The sequence below is a fragment of the Sceloporus undulatus genome, chromosome 3, assembly GCF_019175285.1.
Source record: "Sceloporus undulatus isolate JIND9_A2432 ecotype Alabama chromosome 3, SceUnd_v1.1, whole genome shotgun sequence".
NCBI lineage: Eukaryota > Metazoa > Chordata > Lepidosauria > Squamata > Phrynosomatidae > Sceloporus > Sceloporus undulatus.
In genome coordinates, this window is record NC_056524.1 from 227,066,246 (window position 1) to 227,083,226 (window position 16,981).

Consider the following 16,981-nt stretch of genomic DNA (forward strand, 5'->3'; position numbering starts at 1 on the left):
GCAACAAAAGAGTTGTGAGTTCCCTTAATTAGCCAGCCCTTAATTAACAATCTATGTGCAGCTCTTTGGGCCAGATCCATGTAGAATGCAAATCCAAACAGGATGTAACCAAGGCATGTACCACCATGATCAGATCTGACATCTCCAGGAATGGGCACAGTTAGGGCACCAGCTTTAATTTGTAAATGAACTCTTCATCACTGTTAAGGTCTCCAGGCTGAGGGTTAAAACCAGAAATATGTGAACTGTGAACCTGCATTTTCAGGGGAAGTGTAACCTCATCAAACACAGGCTGAATCCCTATTGCCTGATCTGCCTTTGGACTGACCAGGCATCTCTGACTTGTCTGGATTAAACTTCAGTTTGTTTGCCGTCATCCAGTCCACTGCAAATTCCAAGCACTGGTTTAGCACAGGAACAGCTTCTTTGGAATTAGGTGGAAAGAAGTAATAGAGCTGGGTATCATTGACAAACTGGTGACACTTGACCTCAAAACCTCAGACAAGTTTTTCCAGCAATTTCATGTATATGTTAAAGGAGCCCTGGTGGTGTAGTGGTTAAATGCCTATGTTTCAGCCACTCACTCAAAACCATAAGGTTGTGAGTTCAATAACAGCAAAAGGGCTCAAGCTTGACTCAGGCTTGCATCCTTCTGAGGTCACTAAAATGAGTACCCAGCTTGTTGCAGGCAATTAGCTTACAGTTGTAAACTGCTTAGACACTTCTAGTTCAGTATGAAGCAGTATATAAATGAAGCAGATTGTTCATTTGTTTTGTTGCGTCATAGAGAGATGTGCTGTGTCCACTATGACCACGTGCAGAGTTGATCCACGCAGGCAAGATGCCACAAGAAGATGTCTGCAAAGGATTCAGGCTGAGAAGGAAAAAATCCTCCCACGTAGGCTGACCAGCCTTGAGCTCCCAGCTTGAAAAAATAAACACTGCCGGACAGCAAGGCTCTCACTCAAACAATGAGGGCTTTAATCACTTGTTGCAAGCTATATACAAGATCGCACAGAGTACCAGACAGCCATCTTGGATACTCACAGCTCTATATACAGACAAAGTGGTTCGTCAGTCACTGACCACAACAACCCAACAACAGAGATAGTCACCTTCTCCCATATATAGATGGTCTTCTGTGAAGTCATGTGATGTCTTGCCACCAATGAAACCTTGCTGGTTTCACCCCAGTGCATGTTGCATCATACTGTATCCCATGATGCACCCCTTCACTGATTTCATCTACTGTGCATATTGTATCAGATGTCCCATGATGCACAGCTTCCAAATGCTGACTCATGCCTACTTGCCACTTGAACTGTAGTAACCTCTGCTTCAGTTCCACCTAGTGGCCACATCCATGTCATTTCCAGGCCAAGTGTGCCACATGGTCTTGATATGTTTACATAGCATAGAAAAAATGACAGAACCCTGAGGGCCTCCACAAGCTAATGATAAAGAGGATGAGCAGGAATCCCTCCAGGAATGCTTAGAGCCACTGTAGTACAGTACCTTCAAGCGCTATCCTAAAGAGGTGATTCAGAAGGAAACCATGGTTAGTGGTATCAAAAGCCACCAAAATGTTCAGCAAAACCAACAGGGCCAGTCTCCCCCCCCCCCCCCCCATTCCAGTTGCCTGTGTAGATCATCTACCAAGGTGGCCAAAGCTGTCTCCATCCCATAACCAGATCTTGTCCAGGATAATGCTAAAAGAAAAAAAATGTGACTGTGGATAATGCAAGGCCAGCATCCAGAAATGCCCTTCCCTTTTGAAGCATATGACTGTTGTATCGTGTTTTATTTATTCATTTATTTACTTATTTATTCAGTCATTTATGGCGTGGATGCATCACCACACATTCTATCAGGGCCCCGCAAATGATATACAATGGATAAAAATATTTAAAACATTAAATGAATAGATTAAAAACTTTTAAAAAATAAAATTAAAAAGATATCTTAAAAATAATTTTATCTCTCTGTGCACAATATGTTTAATGATAGTGGCGCTGAAGAATTTAGATGCAGTTCCTAGGTGGGGAAAAGAAAACATTTCTCAGTATTATGTGGCTTTGTTTGGTTAATGAATAGAAACAGAATATAATGAATGTATATATTTAGTTTATGTCTTACGGCACCTCCACTAAGCTTCAGAGGTTTAAAGAAGACAGTGTTTCAGGGTTTAAATAGAATTATCACAGATTACACTCTAACCTTTTCTCTAAATTACATGGAAATATTTTATCATGCAGTATTTAATTTTCCCAAGTTTCATTCTGTAATGGAAAATCAAAGTTAAATTCAATGCCAGCAACCACTGTGACATTAATTAAGTTTGACACTAACATGGCACCTGGGATCAGGCAGTTTCTTCTTTCAGTTGGATAGCAGTTGCTTTAAATATGATGCAAATCCCTGACAAAGGGAATGATGGTTGTATTTGTGGAAGGAGTTGTATTAAATAGCGTTCACCCTTCCTGTTGCTATCAGGTGCCTGAATCTTAATATGCATTCAACATCTATTAATGAAGATTAAAGGGCAATTTCCAATACAGCTACTAACATGATGATACTACCATGATGCTAGAAAGGATGTCAGAATTGCTGGCAAGTGCTGAACAGCTGTCAACTACAGTACAGATATCTGTTCCAAGAAGAAGGAGCAGTTTTCAGGAAGAATACAAGTGATCTACAGTGGGGTTTTGCAGTATTCATCATTTGGTGTCTGGGAAAGTTCATAGGAACAAAAAGCAACATGGTGCTTGGAAAGAATGATTTGCAGATGGTTTCTTAACTGCTACAATACAGCTTATATACTTACACTAACCTGCTTGTTTTCACCGGACACTTTTTTTCAATAATGATCAAGCAACTATGAAAAGCTGAATAGTGTATACAATAGTGTAAAAGGAACACACAGTTTCCCCCACATATCCCAACATTCTGTTACTGAACTGAAAAAAGATACCATCTTGGTTGTTTCTTCTGATCTATTACTATTATGACTTTCTCATGGATTCTTTGCTCATGTAAGAGTTGGCATCACATTCAGGGGTCACAGCCTTCTTGCAACTCATCTTGTGTTCCCTAGTCTTGCATTCACCAGATGTGTTAGACTACAGATGCAGCTAGAAACACAGGCCTTGTTTTATTCCTTCCCAGCCCTGTCTACTAGAACCTTTATCTTCTTTTAAAGAATTTGACACTGAATATACCACTGCACCTTTTCCCACCTCCCCATTTTAACTTGCATGCTCTAGTCAGTCAATTATTTGTAGCAAAATCCATTTTTCTTTCTTAGCATGTAACACTACTTCTTTGCTGATGAACTTTGCTACTTCATTTCCATACATAAAGAATGTATTGACATTCTCACATACCCATGGCACATATATGTTTGTCCCTGGTTTCCACTCCACTAAATGCCTCTGGGGAATCAGACTGTAGTCTACGAAAGCTCATGCTGCCAACTTTTTTATTTCAGTTAGTCTCAAAGGTGTTACAAGATCTTTCTACATACTGATTCTACAGACTAACATGGCTATATCTTTGAATGTGGAATGCAATCTGGCTTATTACTGAAAAAGTCCATATAGGATTGCAAACCTAGTGTTACACACAAAAATCCCCACATTTCAATATTCTAAGCAATTCTGTGCATGCAACTATGATTATGTTAAACCAGAATGTGCTTTTATTTGAGAAATGTTAAATGTCAGTATTTAAACTCATAAATTAGATTAGATGTTCCTTGGAATTCAGGTAAAAGAGCAACAAGATAAAGAAAAGAAACAACAGATCAGTATCAGCAGAGAAGTAGCATGCAAGACACATCACACTGTGGTTCAGCCAATATTTTTTAAAATCAGGGAAAGAGCCAATGTTAGCAAAGTAACTTTTTATACTTGGCAGCACCTGGAACTAGTCTTCTAACTTGGTATGTACAGCACTAGTTTCCAATGTATGTGACACAGAGGTGGACAGTGGCACCAGAGATTCCCCCCCCCCCGGTACCCCACTGGCAGGCCACAGTGATGTGTTCCAGGCAATCCAGTAGTGACTGGAAGTCACTTCCAGTTTTGATTTACTTTTATTTTCATTTATCTGAGGGTATATTTCTGCTGATGGGAGAATGAAACCAAACCACCATGTTTTTGGTGGTAGCATGGGTGATGTAGTGGCATTTTTTTCAATTGACTTTTTTGTTTAGGTGACCATAGGCTGCACATTCTGCAACCCTGTCAGACTAGATTTAGTTACTATAGCATATAAAAGGTAAAGGTTTCCTCTTTGCCATGACTGTCAGGTTGTGTCCGACTGTAGAGAGGTTTTTGTCTCTGTTACTAAGGCAAGAGAACAGCATTGCCTCAGATGCTGCTGCCGAATAACCACAGGAGACCGTGCTGGAGGAAAGGCCACAACTTTATTAAGCAAACCATTGGTAGGGTTGGCACAAAGCATGAGGTCAGGATCTGCAAAATCAAACAACCCCACGTTTGTCTGATTAACCACAACCTGGCACCCACCAGGCATTGGGATGACCTAGGGGCTAAGGAACACCGTATGACTGCATCTCTGCCATGCGTTCACATATTCGCTAAGCCCCTAGTCACCGGGAGGTGCTCTCACGTTATGGCCCCCGCAATGGCCATACGCCTGCTCTATTCGCCCCCGGGTCCCGACTGACTCCCAAACCAGAGCTCCGTAGCCCTGGTACCACACCGTGCAGATCCTGGCCTATGCTGCCGCCCCAAAGTTGTGACAAAAAACCCAAACCCAAGCGGTCGGTGGGTGGGTGGGAGAAGGCTCAGCTCCTCCTCCCTTCCTGCTTGGCTCCTAACCATCCGGAGCCAAGCGCCGACTGAGGGCCGGGGCTGGCAGCACGGCCTATATAGGCCTAAGCACCGCCCTCAGTACCACCTGACCAGGAGACTCCTCCTCCAGGGCAGCTGAACCAATCATCTGCCCTGGAGAACCGGAACTCCCGGTCACCGAGCCCAGCTCCCAGAGCGTCGCGGGGCGGAAGGGTCTCCCTTTCGCCCTGCGCACCAGCACTCTGGGGCTTGTAGTCGTTCGCTGACGAGTCGGGCAACCGCTTTTTGTCAAAGACGACTCCATGGTCACATGGCCAGCATGACTGCACTGAACACTGTTACCTTCCCACCAAAGTGGTACCTATTTATCTACTTGCATTTTTACATGCTTTCAAACTGTTAGGTTGGCAGAATCTGGGATTAGTCATGGGAGCTCACTCTATCATGCAGCTCTTGGGCCTTGAATTGCCAACCTGTGATTGTCAGTCAGTATTTTAATTGCTGAGCCACTGTGCATATCAATATGAGCACAATACTATCACCATGTGGTGTGTGTGTATATTAAGGTTTACATTTTCCACTGCCTTTCACTCTTCTCTCAGTTCTTTCCATTCCAGAGATTTAATTTGCTAAGTTGATTAATATATTTTCAGCCTTTTCAAATCATTTTACTGTGTACATTCTTTTACTATGGTCAAAATTATTTTCTTGTACATTGCTCAGTGATCTTTAGATAGTTGGTAGGATATAAATGATTTAATAAAATAATATTTTTTAAAAAATCAAGGATCCAGTCAAAGCCACAATCTCAAACATTTCTTTATATCAGCCTATGGCCACATCAGTAGCCACAGGGAATACACCAAGAAAGGAGACAAAGGGTCCGAATAGACAGGCCAAAATAAAGCTGCTTCGGGTCTCTTTGGAGGTATGCTATTTAAATGATGCATGTGTCCTAAGAGGCAGGAAAGTCATCCTCCAGTCCTAAGAATGCAGGTTTGGTGAAGCTTCTGGCCTCTTCAGATGTGTGTGTCATTTAAACAGCATACCTCCAAAGTGACCCAAAGTCACTTTACTTTGGCCTGTCTGTTCAGGCCCTTTGTCTCCTTTCTTGGTGTATTCCCTGTTGCCACCAATGTGCTACTTGTGTTGTATGTATTTAACTCTGAGTTTAAGTAAATGGCCTTTTGATTACCCCCCCCTTTTCTTTTTACCTTTACTTACTCCATCTTATATTCTTCTCATTATACAGAGAAAGATAGCATTAAAGGTAAAATACCTACATTAGATCATTCCTGACCATCTTAAAACTGTAGAAAGCAATGGAAAATAATAGCAGCACAGAGGAACATGAGGGTCTGAATGTATTAGCACTAACAGATTGCAAGAAGTTATTTGGCACCAGCAGCACAGTATTAAAAGACACTTGTAGAACAAGAAACTGAATCACATTATGGGGAGGAAAATCTGACCATGCATGACAAGGCATGAAAAGTTAAACAAGGTTTCACATGAGTAATAATAAAATACAAAAAGGTGCATTATTCTTTCTGCTATTCACTGGTCTACAGCCACATCCATTACATTTAGGAAGTGACTTCCTAATATTTGCCCACTTCATGAACAGAAGAGCTCCGCTCGGCTACCACCCTGGCCCAATTCAGGAAGGATTTGAAAACCTTCCTGTTCCAACAGGCATTCCCCGACTAAAATCCTGTGGGCCTCCCTCCTCTTCTGTGGCCAAGAGGTTGGGCTAAGGGGCTTTTAACCTGTTATTTTTATTGATTGTTTTTATTGATTGTATGCACTGTCTTATTGTATTTGTATTGTTTATGGCATTATTGTTTTTAATCTATGTTGTAAGCCGCCCTGATCGTGGGAAGGAGCGGGATAAAAATAAAAACTTTATTATTATTATTATGTATGGAGGCAAGGTTGTTTAGGCAATCAAATCCTGTACTTAAGAAAGGCAAATAGAGTGGCAAACCTAGGAAGAAAGAAAGGAATTTGTGTTGAAGAACAACAGCAGCAGCAGCAGCAGCAGCAGCAGCAGCAGCAGCAGCAACAACAAAATGTCAATAAAAAGTACAGGTTGAATCGCTCTTATCCAAAATGCTTGAGACAAGTAGTGTTTTGGATTTTGGCCTTATCTTTCCTCTGGAGAGAACATTCATATAGTGCAACGTGTAGCTAAATTTGTAGTAAATGCTGCTCACTTGAGAAATCAATTTATTATATAAAATGGGGTTTTGTGTCATGGTGATGAGTTCATTTAAACATTTTTACTGTTATCTCCCACTCTGTTTTAGCTAGTTTTATCTTAGAGTATTTTATTTTGTCTCCTATTTTACTAAATTTGCTTTTACTTAGTCTGTATCTGTCTTAACCCCCTATATGAGTTTTAGGTATGATCCAGTTTTGTTTTTGTATGTACATGGATATTTTGATATTTTTTTATCTTGTATATTATATTTTATATTTTGTTATTGTATTTAGTATTCCATTGATATGGTCAGCTGACTAATCATTAAACTTGTTGTTGTTGTTGTTGTTGGATTTTGGAATATATATATATATATATATGAGAGATATCTTAAGACCCAAGTCTAAACAGGAAATTCATTTATGTTTCTTATACACCTTATACACATAACCGAAAGGCAATTGTGTACACAACATTTTTGAAAATTTTGTGCATGAAATAAAGTTTGTGTAGTCACTATCTCTTCCACCCATGTGGACAGTTTTGGAATATTTTGGATTTCAGAATTCTGGTTAAGGGAGAATCAACCTGTTTATAAATATATATAATAGTTACTTATTTTTTTAAAAAAGCAACCATAACAGTAAGAAAATATTTGTTAGACCTTGGAACTAGTAACTGTTGTTGTTGTTATTGTTGTTATTATTATTATTATTATTACTATTGTAAATGTCCAGATCTGCCTAAATACTCTAAAGGCACCAGTTCCCAACTTACCTTGGGATCTGATCAGAGGACATTACTGCATTGCCCCCTGGGACATGATGGGGCATGACAAAACGAAGTGGGATGAGAATAGAATGGGTGCTATCACCCATTCTACCGCACACTGGAATGCTGCTGCCAGAAATTCCCATTGAGTTCCTGATCCGTTCCACAGGAGAAGATTTTCAGGAACTCTTTAAAAGCCTTCCTGAAAATTGCCTCCTGTGGGACAGATCAGGAACACAATGGGAACTTGCAGCAGTGGCGGCGGCATTCTGGCATGCAGTAGAAAGGGTGGTAGCACCCATTCTGTTCCCATCATGCTCCGTTTCTTCAAGCCCCCATCACGTCCCAGGGGGCAATGCGGTAAGGTCCAGAGTCAGTCCTGGTTAGCATACAGATGGGAGACTGCCAATGAATACCTAGTGCTGTAGGCTATATTTCAGAGGAAGGGACTGGCAAAACCTACTTTTATTATTATTTTGCCTAAGAAAACCTTATGAAATTCATGAGACTTCTGTAAGTCAGCAGTGACATGAACATATATACCCACACGTACAGACACACAAGTGGCCACACTTTGTAAATAATAACTATGAATGACTCTGCTTTTATTTACTTTTGTTATCAAGGAAGCAGATTCATTTAGTGGAATTTAAGATTCTCTCTTGAGCAAAGATCAGTATCTAGTGGCCCTACTACAGTACCTTGATTTCATGTTCTGCAATGTAGACAATACTAGCTCCACAAGGCAACTTGACACAAAAATGGCTGACATGGCTCCCAAGTGTTGACCCAAACTGGCCCCTAGGCTTTCACTGATGCTTTTGTGCCAGAGGAGATGCAGATGCGATCTGATGCCTCTATTTCAGGACTCAAGTAGATGTGACATTAAGTGAATTGAATTAACATGTAAATTTATTTGTTACACAAATATCTGGAATAGACTATGGTACCAGTGAAGACCTTTTTAGAAATACAAATAGAAGCTTTAGAGAGGGATTTTGGTTGAACTCTCTCAGTTCCATTGGTCTTTAACCCCCGTGCTTCTGTGTATATAACAACAACAAAAATAGCCCTAAGGTCAGAATTCAGAAAACCTGTTTGGAAAATGCCAGCTAAATGGAGGATTCCAGGCACCACAGTCCACAAAAACATTTCAAAGCATTGTCAAAGTTGTCCTTCATAGCAGCATAGCTTTCAAAAGCAGTACAGTAAAACTAATGAATGAGGGACCAACAACAAATTATTGCTTATTGCATTTTTATCCCACCCAATAATCAGAGCTGATTGTCAAATACCGTATATACTGGACTAATTGACCTCATGTATAAATCAAGGGCAGAGTTGGGGGCCAAAATGATAGATTTTGCCATGACTTGTGGATAAGTTGAGGGTAAAACATGGAGGCTCCTTCAGTGTATGTGTGCATACAGCAAAAGAGACTCTAATTAGGCTTTTTGCTTCAGCGTTTCAATTTTGCATTCACTTTGCATGGGCAGGAGAGGGACTCTGTTGGTATAGCTTTTTGTAGATTTTTCGGGCTATGTGGCCATGTTCTAGATTCTCTGAAGATGCCAGCCACAGATGCTAGCAAAACGTCAGGAAGAAACTCTTCTAGAACATGGCCACATAGCCCAAAAAACCCACAAAAAATCTATGGATGCCAGCTATGAAAGCCTTTGACTTCACAGGGACTCTGTTTGTTTAACAGCAATTAACCAGCCAGGACTGTTTCTGCTTGGCTTGAGAGAAAAAGAAACTCTCTTCCTACCACATGGGGAAATCTGAAAGAGCTGCTATCACATTACCATACTGACCCATAAATAAGTTGACTTGGGATTTTGGGGTCAATTTGTGGGCATAAATTTTTAGATTTATAGACAAGTAATTTTTTTAAATCCTAAATTCTGTAAATGCAGCAAATCATAATATAAAATCTAACACACATTTGTAACACCACAGAACAAAACCAAAGCAAAATCCAAACAGCATAGACAGTGGCATTTCAAGGTTTAAGAAACACATGCAGCTAAAGATAGTAAAAGGTTAGGAAAAGAGGTGGGGTGTGTGAAGAGGGTGGGGTGTGACATCCTTGAAAAAGATAAGGGAGGGACTGGGGGGGGGAACACTGTCTCTGTCTGAGAGTCATACTGACACATTATAGGGCTTATCTTTTATTTCAGCCTTTAATGTAAATACCTCCATTCATGGTTTGGCTTGTCAGCAGTAATCCATATAGCATTTGGTTCTGGTTTTCCTAACCTTTTCATAAATAGCATTCTACATCTCATTGTTTTGGTAACAGCCATCTACTTACAATCTGCTGACTGCTGTTTCCTAATGCTTTCCAAGCATCCACAGCCAACGTTCCATCTGTCAACAATACTGAGTTGCATATTTTTAAAAGAATAACTATCTGCTCATCCTTACCCTGGGTTTTTGCTGGTGACTGAATGAACGTGAACCAGAGAGCTATCTGGGTTGTTAACTGTTCTGTTCATCTTAGCAGAACATGGAGACTACTAAAACATGTTTTTTCTGGTATATTCTGCCAATGTTGTTTTGATGAAACAGTGCTACATCTTCAAGAGTTTTCAAACAAGGCTGTTATTGTGTAATAAAGGTGCCTCATTCAGAGAATTTTATGGGGGGAGGCATCCAGACTTCAACTTGTAACAGTGGCATGCTCTTACTTCTACCCTTTCCCTTCACAAACACAAAGAAACAGACCCACAATCCTCTAATCAAGGTAAATTTCGCATAGTTACACAAGGTCTTTTTGACTGGGAATATTAGGATCCAGTTGAATGAAAGTACCCCTAATGAACACAAACAGTTTCCCCAGTTTCCCTTGATAAAACCACAAATGGGATATCATGTTTGAAATGTTAAGATCAGCAAACAGATGTGGTAATGCAATTTAACTTTTCCTTTTTGGCCTTAAAAATTGGATAAAATTCTTTTAACCAAACTTAAATCTACAATTATTCCACTTAAACTAGTAACTAAACTACACGGTAGTGATGTGAATATCCTATTTTATTTCTCCATGTTTTGTGCCCTCTTTCAAGTGGTGCTAAAAGTGCACATTTTCTATTTAGCATGCTGTGAAATGTCTGACTAAAGTTTTGAACGTTAATTAATGGAACTAAAGATGTGTTGAAATGATGTGAAATGTTTCCAAATTTTAGAGCAGTTCTTCATTCTAACAAAGCACACTGATTTTCCAGACAGGTTTACAAACTGACCTGTTTGATGAAGGCAATCTCTTCCTAGTTCAAACAAACGCAAGTATATATTTGTTATGGGATTAAAGGAGCCACAGGCAAGAAGGTTGAGGAGTGTCAAATGATTCATCTAGGCCAACAATCTTTAGCAGCTTAAAGGGGAAAAAAACAATTATAATTATTCATCCAGCAAAAAGATTGTTTCTCATAATAACAAAACACTGAAATAGCATTTGCATTATGCGAACATTGCAACAGGCTAGCAGAATGCATGTTTTCCTTTCCCGATCTGTAACCTTCAAAATATTTTAGGCTGTCACTCTCATCCCCCAACCACATGAGCAATGGTCAGGTGCATATGAAAGGCCCCAAGACTGAGGACATTAGAAACACTGAGCTTTTTTTTTTTTAAACACGGGGGAAATTGGGCAAAATTGGGGGTTTAAACAGGGATTATCCAATGCAAAACACGATATCACAATCTAGATTTTCACAAGACACCACTGTTAAACAGGAAATAAACAGGCAATAAACAGCAACAAATCATTTGTGGGGAAATCCGAGAAATGATTTGTTGTTGTTTGTTTATTTATTTATTTTTATCCCACCTTTCTCCCAAAAAGGGGCTCAAGGTGACTCACAATATAAAAACACATTAAAACAACATTTTAAAAAACAAGAAAAATAGCCGAATTAAACAGTAAAAAGTTAAAATTTTTAAACATACAACATTTAAAACATACAAAAGGTTAAAAATAATCGAAACCCACCCCCACTATAAATCCAGGCCTGCATGATTTTAAAAAGTTTGCTGGAATAAAAATGTTTTTGATCTCTGGCAAAAGGCCAGCAGGGAGGGGGACAGCTTAGCCTCCCATGGAAGGGAGATCCAGAGGGTGGGAGCAGCCACTGAAAAGGATCTCTCTCAGGTCCTCACCAAATGAGTCTGTGATGGCGGTGTAAAACCATCCAGTTCAGGTAAAACTCCAATTGCCTGATCTATCTTATGACTGGCCAGGAGCACTTGTGTCTTGTCTGGATTAGGCTTCAATTTGTTTGTCCTCATCCAGTCCATTATTGACAGCAGATGCTGGTTCAGAATAAAGACAGCTTCCTTGGAGTTAGATGGAAAGGAGAGATAGAGTTGGGTGTCATCCGCATAATGATGACACCGCATCCCAAAACTCTGGATGATCTATCCCAGTTAAACAACATGGGGGACAACACAGAACCCTGTGGGACACCACAGGCCAGTGCCCAAGGAGTTAAACAGGAGTCCCCCAACATCACCTTCTGGATCTGCCATGCCAAGGAAGACCAAAACCACTGCATAGCAGTGCTTCCATATTCCATCCCAGAAAGGCAACTCAGAAGGATACCATAGTTGATGGTATTGAAAGCCACTGAGAGATCTTGCAGGATCAACAGGGACACACTCTCCCTGTCCAATTCCCTGTCTAGGTCATCCACCAAAGCGATCAAAGCTGTCTCTGTGCCATAACCAAGTCTGAAGCCAGATTGAAATGGATTTAGATAATCCATTTCATCCAGAAATCGCTGGAGCTAGGAGGCCACCACTCACTCCAGAACCTTGCCCAAGAATAGAATGTTAGAGACTGGCCGATAGTTATCTAGAATGGTGGGCTCCAGGGAGGTCTTTTTCAGTAACGGCTTCACCATTCACCACTCCCTTTACCCTCTCAGCCGGTCCCCCTCTAGCTGATTTCAGAAGCCAGGAGATGCAGAGATCCAATATGCCCTCACTTCTCCAAGGATCCTATCCACATCTTCAAGCTGCACAAACTGAAACTTATCCAATAATATAGGACCTCAGGTGCTAAGATTACATTCATTGGACCTGTCTCAACTACTGCATCCAAGTCAGAGAGAACCCAACCAATTTTGTCTGCAAAGTGTCTTGTGAATTAATTACAGCAAGCTGTCGAGTGGTCTCTGTTTCCTTCTTGGGGGCCAGAATGTTAAATGCCTCTGACAACTTGAAACAGCTCCACTGGATAACACTGTGCAGACACAATGGTGGCAGAGAAGTATAGTTTCTTTGCTGCCACAACTGCCACAGCATAGGCTTTCCAGTGAGCTCTAGCTTGTGTTCGGTTGAGTTCATTCTGAGTCTTCTGCCATCATCGCTCTAGTTTCTGTCCCCCTAATTTCATTACCATCAGCTCCCTGGTAAACCAGGGTGCATGTCTGGTTCCACTTTTGGGAGGGGATGCTTAGGGGCAATTGTGTCCACTGTCCTGGCCATTTCCCTGTTCCAGATATCAGCTAGGGCTTTGACAGGATCACCTGCCATGGCAGCAGGAAACTCCTCAAGAGCCATCACGAATCCATCCAAGTCCTTAAGCCTCCTAGGGCGGACCATCTTAATCAGCCCTCCACCTCTGCAGAGGCTGAGTCTCAGTCTAAACCCTACCAGGTAGTGATTAATCCATGACAACAGAACTACAGAAAGTTCTTCTGTCCCCAGATCACTGTTATCCTGCCCTAAACAATTCTGTGATATGTGGAGACACCAGAGCTTTCTGACAGAGAAGACTAAATGTCTCACAAAATTACAAACCCCAGAATTCCATAACATTGAGCCATGGCCATTAAAGTGGCATGAATCTGGATTATTTCTGCAATGCGGGTGCAGCCTCAGCCACCCATGAAAATGTTTTTTTGGTTTTTGGAGTACTGTATTTTGGATTTCAGAATTCAGAATAAGAGACACAACATGTATAGGTCATTTTCATATGCTGCCGAGCTAAGAGATGCCAACTTTTTACAGAAGCTTTTCAAACTGCCAAAACAGAGTGATGGTTCTCCCCAACAGGGAAAGGAAAAGAAGGATATCCCCAAAAGCCAACTTTTTAGCTGAAATGTAAAGACCTCTAACAGGAAGAAATTGTTATCAGACTTAATTATACATGAGCAAACAATTGCAAAGAATTAAAATGCTTTCTTTTCAATGCAGTTGATTTACTATAGCTGCAAACTCACATTTTTATTTTCACTGAGAAAACTCTAGTACAAAGTTGTAAACTAATGAAAGTCTAATTAAGAATACATGATTCTGTGAAGCTGCAGCTTTTACTACAGTGTCTGTTAACAACAAATATTGTGAATTAAGGGTCATTAAGAAAGGTCCTGGAAACAACTTCACTTGTTTTAAGATAAGAAAAGCACTAAACCAGTTAGCAACACCCTGCTTAGATGAAAATGGGAGTCAAGAGCCAATTTGCACCTTTTAATATTTTTTAAAAATTCATGACACCCTGGAATAAAATCTGTAAACACTGTACAGTTTCTCAAAAAAGGTAACTGAATTTGTTCTGAAACAATTATTATCCTATTAAGCAAGCAAGCCAATAATAACTTGTGAAAACATTCTACAGCATAAACAGCAGGCCATGGATTATTTTTTCCACAAATATATTGAGAGTTTGAAATTAAAGTTGCCAGGTGTCCTCTTATTTAAGGATTAGAAAGCTTTTTTTTTTTGTATGAACATTAACAGGACCTCAAAAATCTTGAATTTGTCTGTTGTGGAGTCTGTTGTGAGTGGACCTTGTCCCCACTCCTTCCACTTAAGACCAAGCAGCAAGCATAGCCTGGAAGCAGTAGGATTGTTCCCTTTGCCACCACAAGGTTATATAATAATAATAATAATAATAATAATAATAATAATAATAATAATTTGTTTTATTTATATACCGCTATTCCAAAGATCATAGCGGTGAACAGCAAGTAAACTAATTAGCAAGTAAGCTAATTTGCCCCCAACAGTTTGGGTACTCATTTTAGCGACCTCGGAAGGATGCAAGCCTGAGTCGAGCTTGGGCCCTTTTGCTGGTCTTGAACTTGCAACCTTGTGGTTTTGAGTGAATGGCTGCAGTACAGGCATTTAACCACTGCGCCACCAGGACTCCTTATGGGTTTGAAACTATATGGGTTTGAAACTCTGGAGCTCTTCACAAGTGACTCCCCTCATGAGATATAAGACAGACCTGAAATAGACCTGTCTCACATTTCTCAGTCAGGTGACTGTCACTTATTGTTGTCTTGAAAATCTAGCAACCCTAGGTGCAGTGTATATTGCTGTAGATGTTTTTTTAAAAATATGTTTCTGTTGTCCCAGAGTAATTTTCTGCAATTCCTTGCACCAACTGAAATGTTTTATTCCCACTCTTCTTTTTAATTCTGATATATATCAAAAACAAATTTTAAAAGTATTGTTCTTTTGCTCTCCTTTTTTAATTAAAGAGATAGTGTTTGAACTATAGAGGTCTGTGAAATGGACCTTTAGCACTGTAACTGAGGGCCTATATAGACCGGCACTTTGTGTCAGCCTTTGGGTGGAGTTAGGGTTCAGCGTCATCACGCAGGATCTCCTGACTCTGCTCCTAGTGTGCCATCATGCTGTGATTCTGGCACTACATCTACATGATGCAGCGTGGAAGGAGCATCATAAAACCATGCTGTCATGGCTATGGTGCCCCTTGGAGAGTGTAAAAAGGAGCTGCTTTTTGTGGCTCCTTTTTGTGCTCTCCAGAGGCTGGATCAGGGCTGCAGTGTAAGATTGCCGTGACTCCGATCCAGCCAGTAAAGGGGCAGCTGCAGACCACTCCTTTGAGGCAGTCTGTAGAGCTCCTAAGACTTAAAAAAAAAAAAAAAAAATAGAGGAGCAAACATAACCTTTGAACACATAAAACCACCTCAGGAGACCATGCCCTATATTTTAAAAAAGCCTTTGGAAGAACCCTAGTGTAGATACAAGAAACTGCTACAAATAGCCCCCAAACAGAATAGAACAGGCAGAGGTAACAACAACCAGCAACATTAATCAAAACCAAAGAAACTATATTGTGTTTCCTTAGTCCAGTCTAGAAGAGCTCATGGTTTACATTATTGCTGTTGCTGACAAAAATGAGAGCTAGACTTTTGGACACACACAGGCAAAAACTGTTGTTGACAGCATATCTTGAGATAAATAATAAAAAAAAAAAAATAAAATTTATTTGTATACCGCTATTCCAACATTAGATCATAGCGGTTAACAACATTAACATGGCTCATCCAGGATGAAAAAAAAAATCATGAATATTCTGTACATCCCCGAAATATACCTCCACCTCTCCTCTCTTACTTGGAGTCAGTGAAGAATGGTATGTGTGTGAAAATCATTATAGCTATGTTGGTTTGGCATTATAGGGAATGGTGTGTGTGTGCCTGTGTGTTGTATGCCTTCAAGTCATTTCCAGCTTATGGCAACCATAAGGCAAACCTCTAATGGGTTTTTTTTTTTTTTGCAAGAGTTGTTCAGAAGAGGTTTTCCATTGCTTTCCCCTGAGGCTGAGAGCATGTGGCTTGCCCAAGGTCAGACAGAGTTTCATGGCCAAGCAGAAATTGAACCCTGGGCCCCAGAGTTGTAGTCCAACACTCAAACTACTTTGTCACATGAGTCCAAAAATAATGTAAACCAGGGCCAGAATGGGATTGTGGAAGATTGCTTTTATCTAAAAAGTATGCTTCCACCATATTTTGGGTTTGAGAGAGGCAATGATGACAAATAGTGCCAGTGTTGGAAGGAAGGTTTGATGTCTTGCATCACATCACCAAAGCCCAGCTGCCATCTGACTTTTCCCCATGCCAAGCAATTAAGACAAGCAAGAACAGTGAACTATGTTTGAAAAGCTTTTCTCATAAATGTGATATCCTAAACTACTTGATTTTCAAACAAATCTTGTGTACTCACATTGTTTTCATGTGCCAAAAACAATTTGCTGTCAACCTGTTTAGTGATTGAGGTGACAAGCCTGCTTTCAGCCTATTCACAAAAAAGTCATCCTATTAAAAGGATATCAGTATCTGTCCATAAGCATTAACTTGAAAGCTAGGTTTGAATTGCTATCACAGAGACTTCTAGTAAAATAAGGGTCTTCAGAATCCTTCATATAGCCCTC

The 16,981-nt window shown here is 40.3% G+C and overlaps 1 protein-coding gene across 1 annotated transcript in view; it reads right to left on the reverse strand.

Annotated features, from left to right (window-relative positions):
* Positions 1-11,145, reverse strand: part of NMNAT3 (nicotinamide nucleotide adenylyltransferase 3) — a 38,824-nt gene extending 27,679 nt beyond the window's left edge. Inside the window, 2 exon segments of the mRNA XM_042458520.1 lie at positions 329-455; positions 11,029-11,145. Of these exon segments, the coding sequence (XP_042314454.1) occupies positions 329-455; positions 11,029-11,145 (244 nt within the window).
* Positions 11,146-16,981: the final 5,836 nt, after the last annotated feature.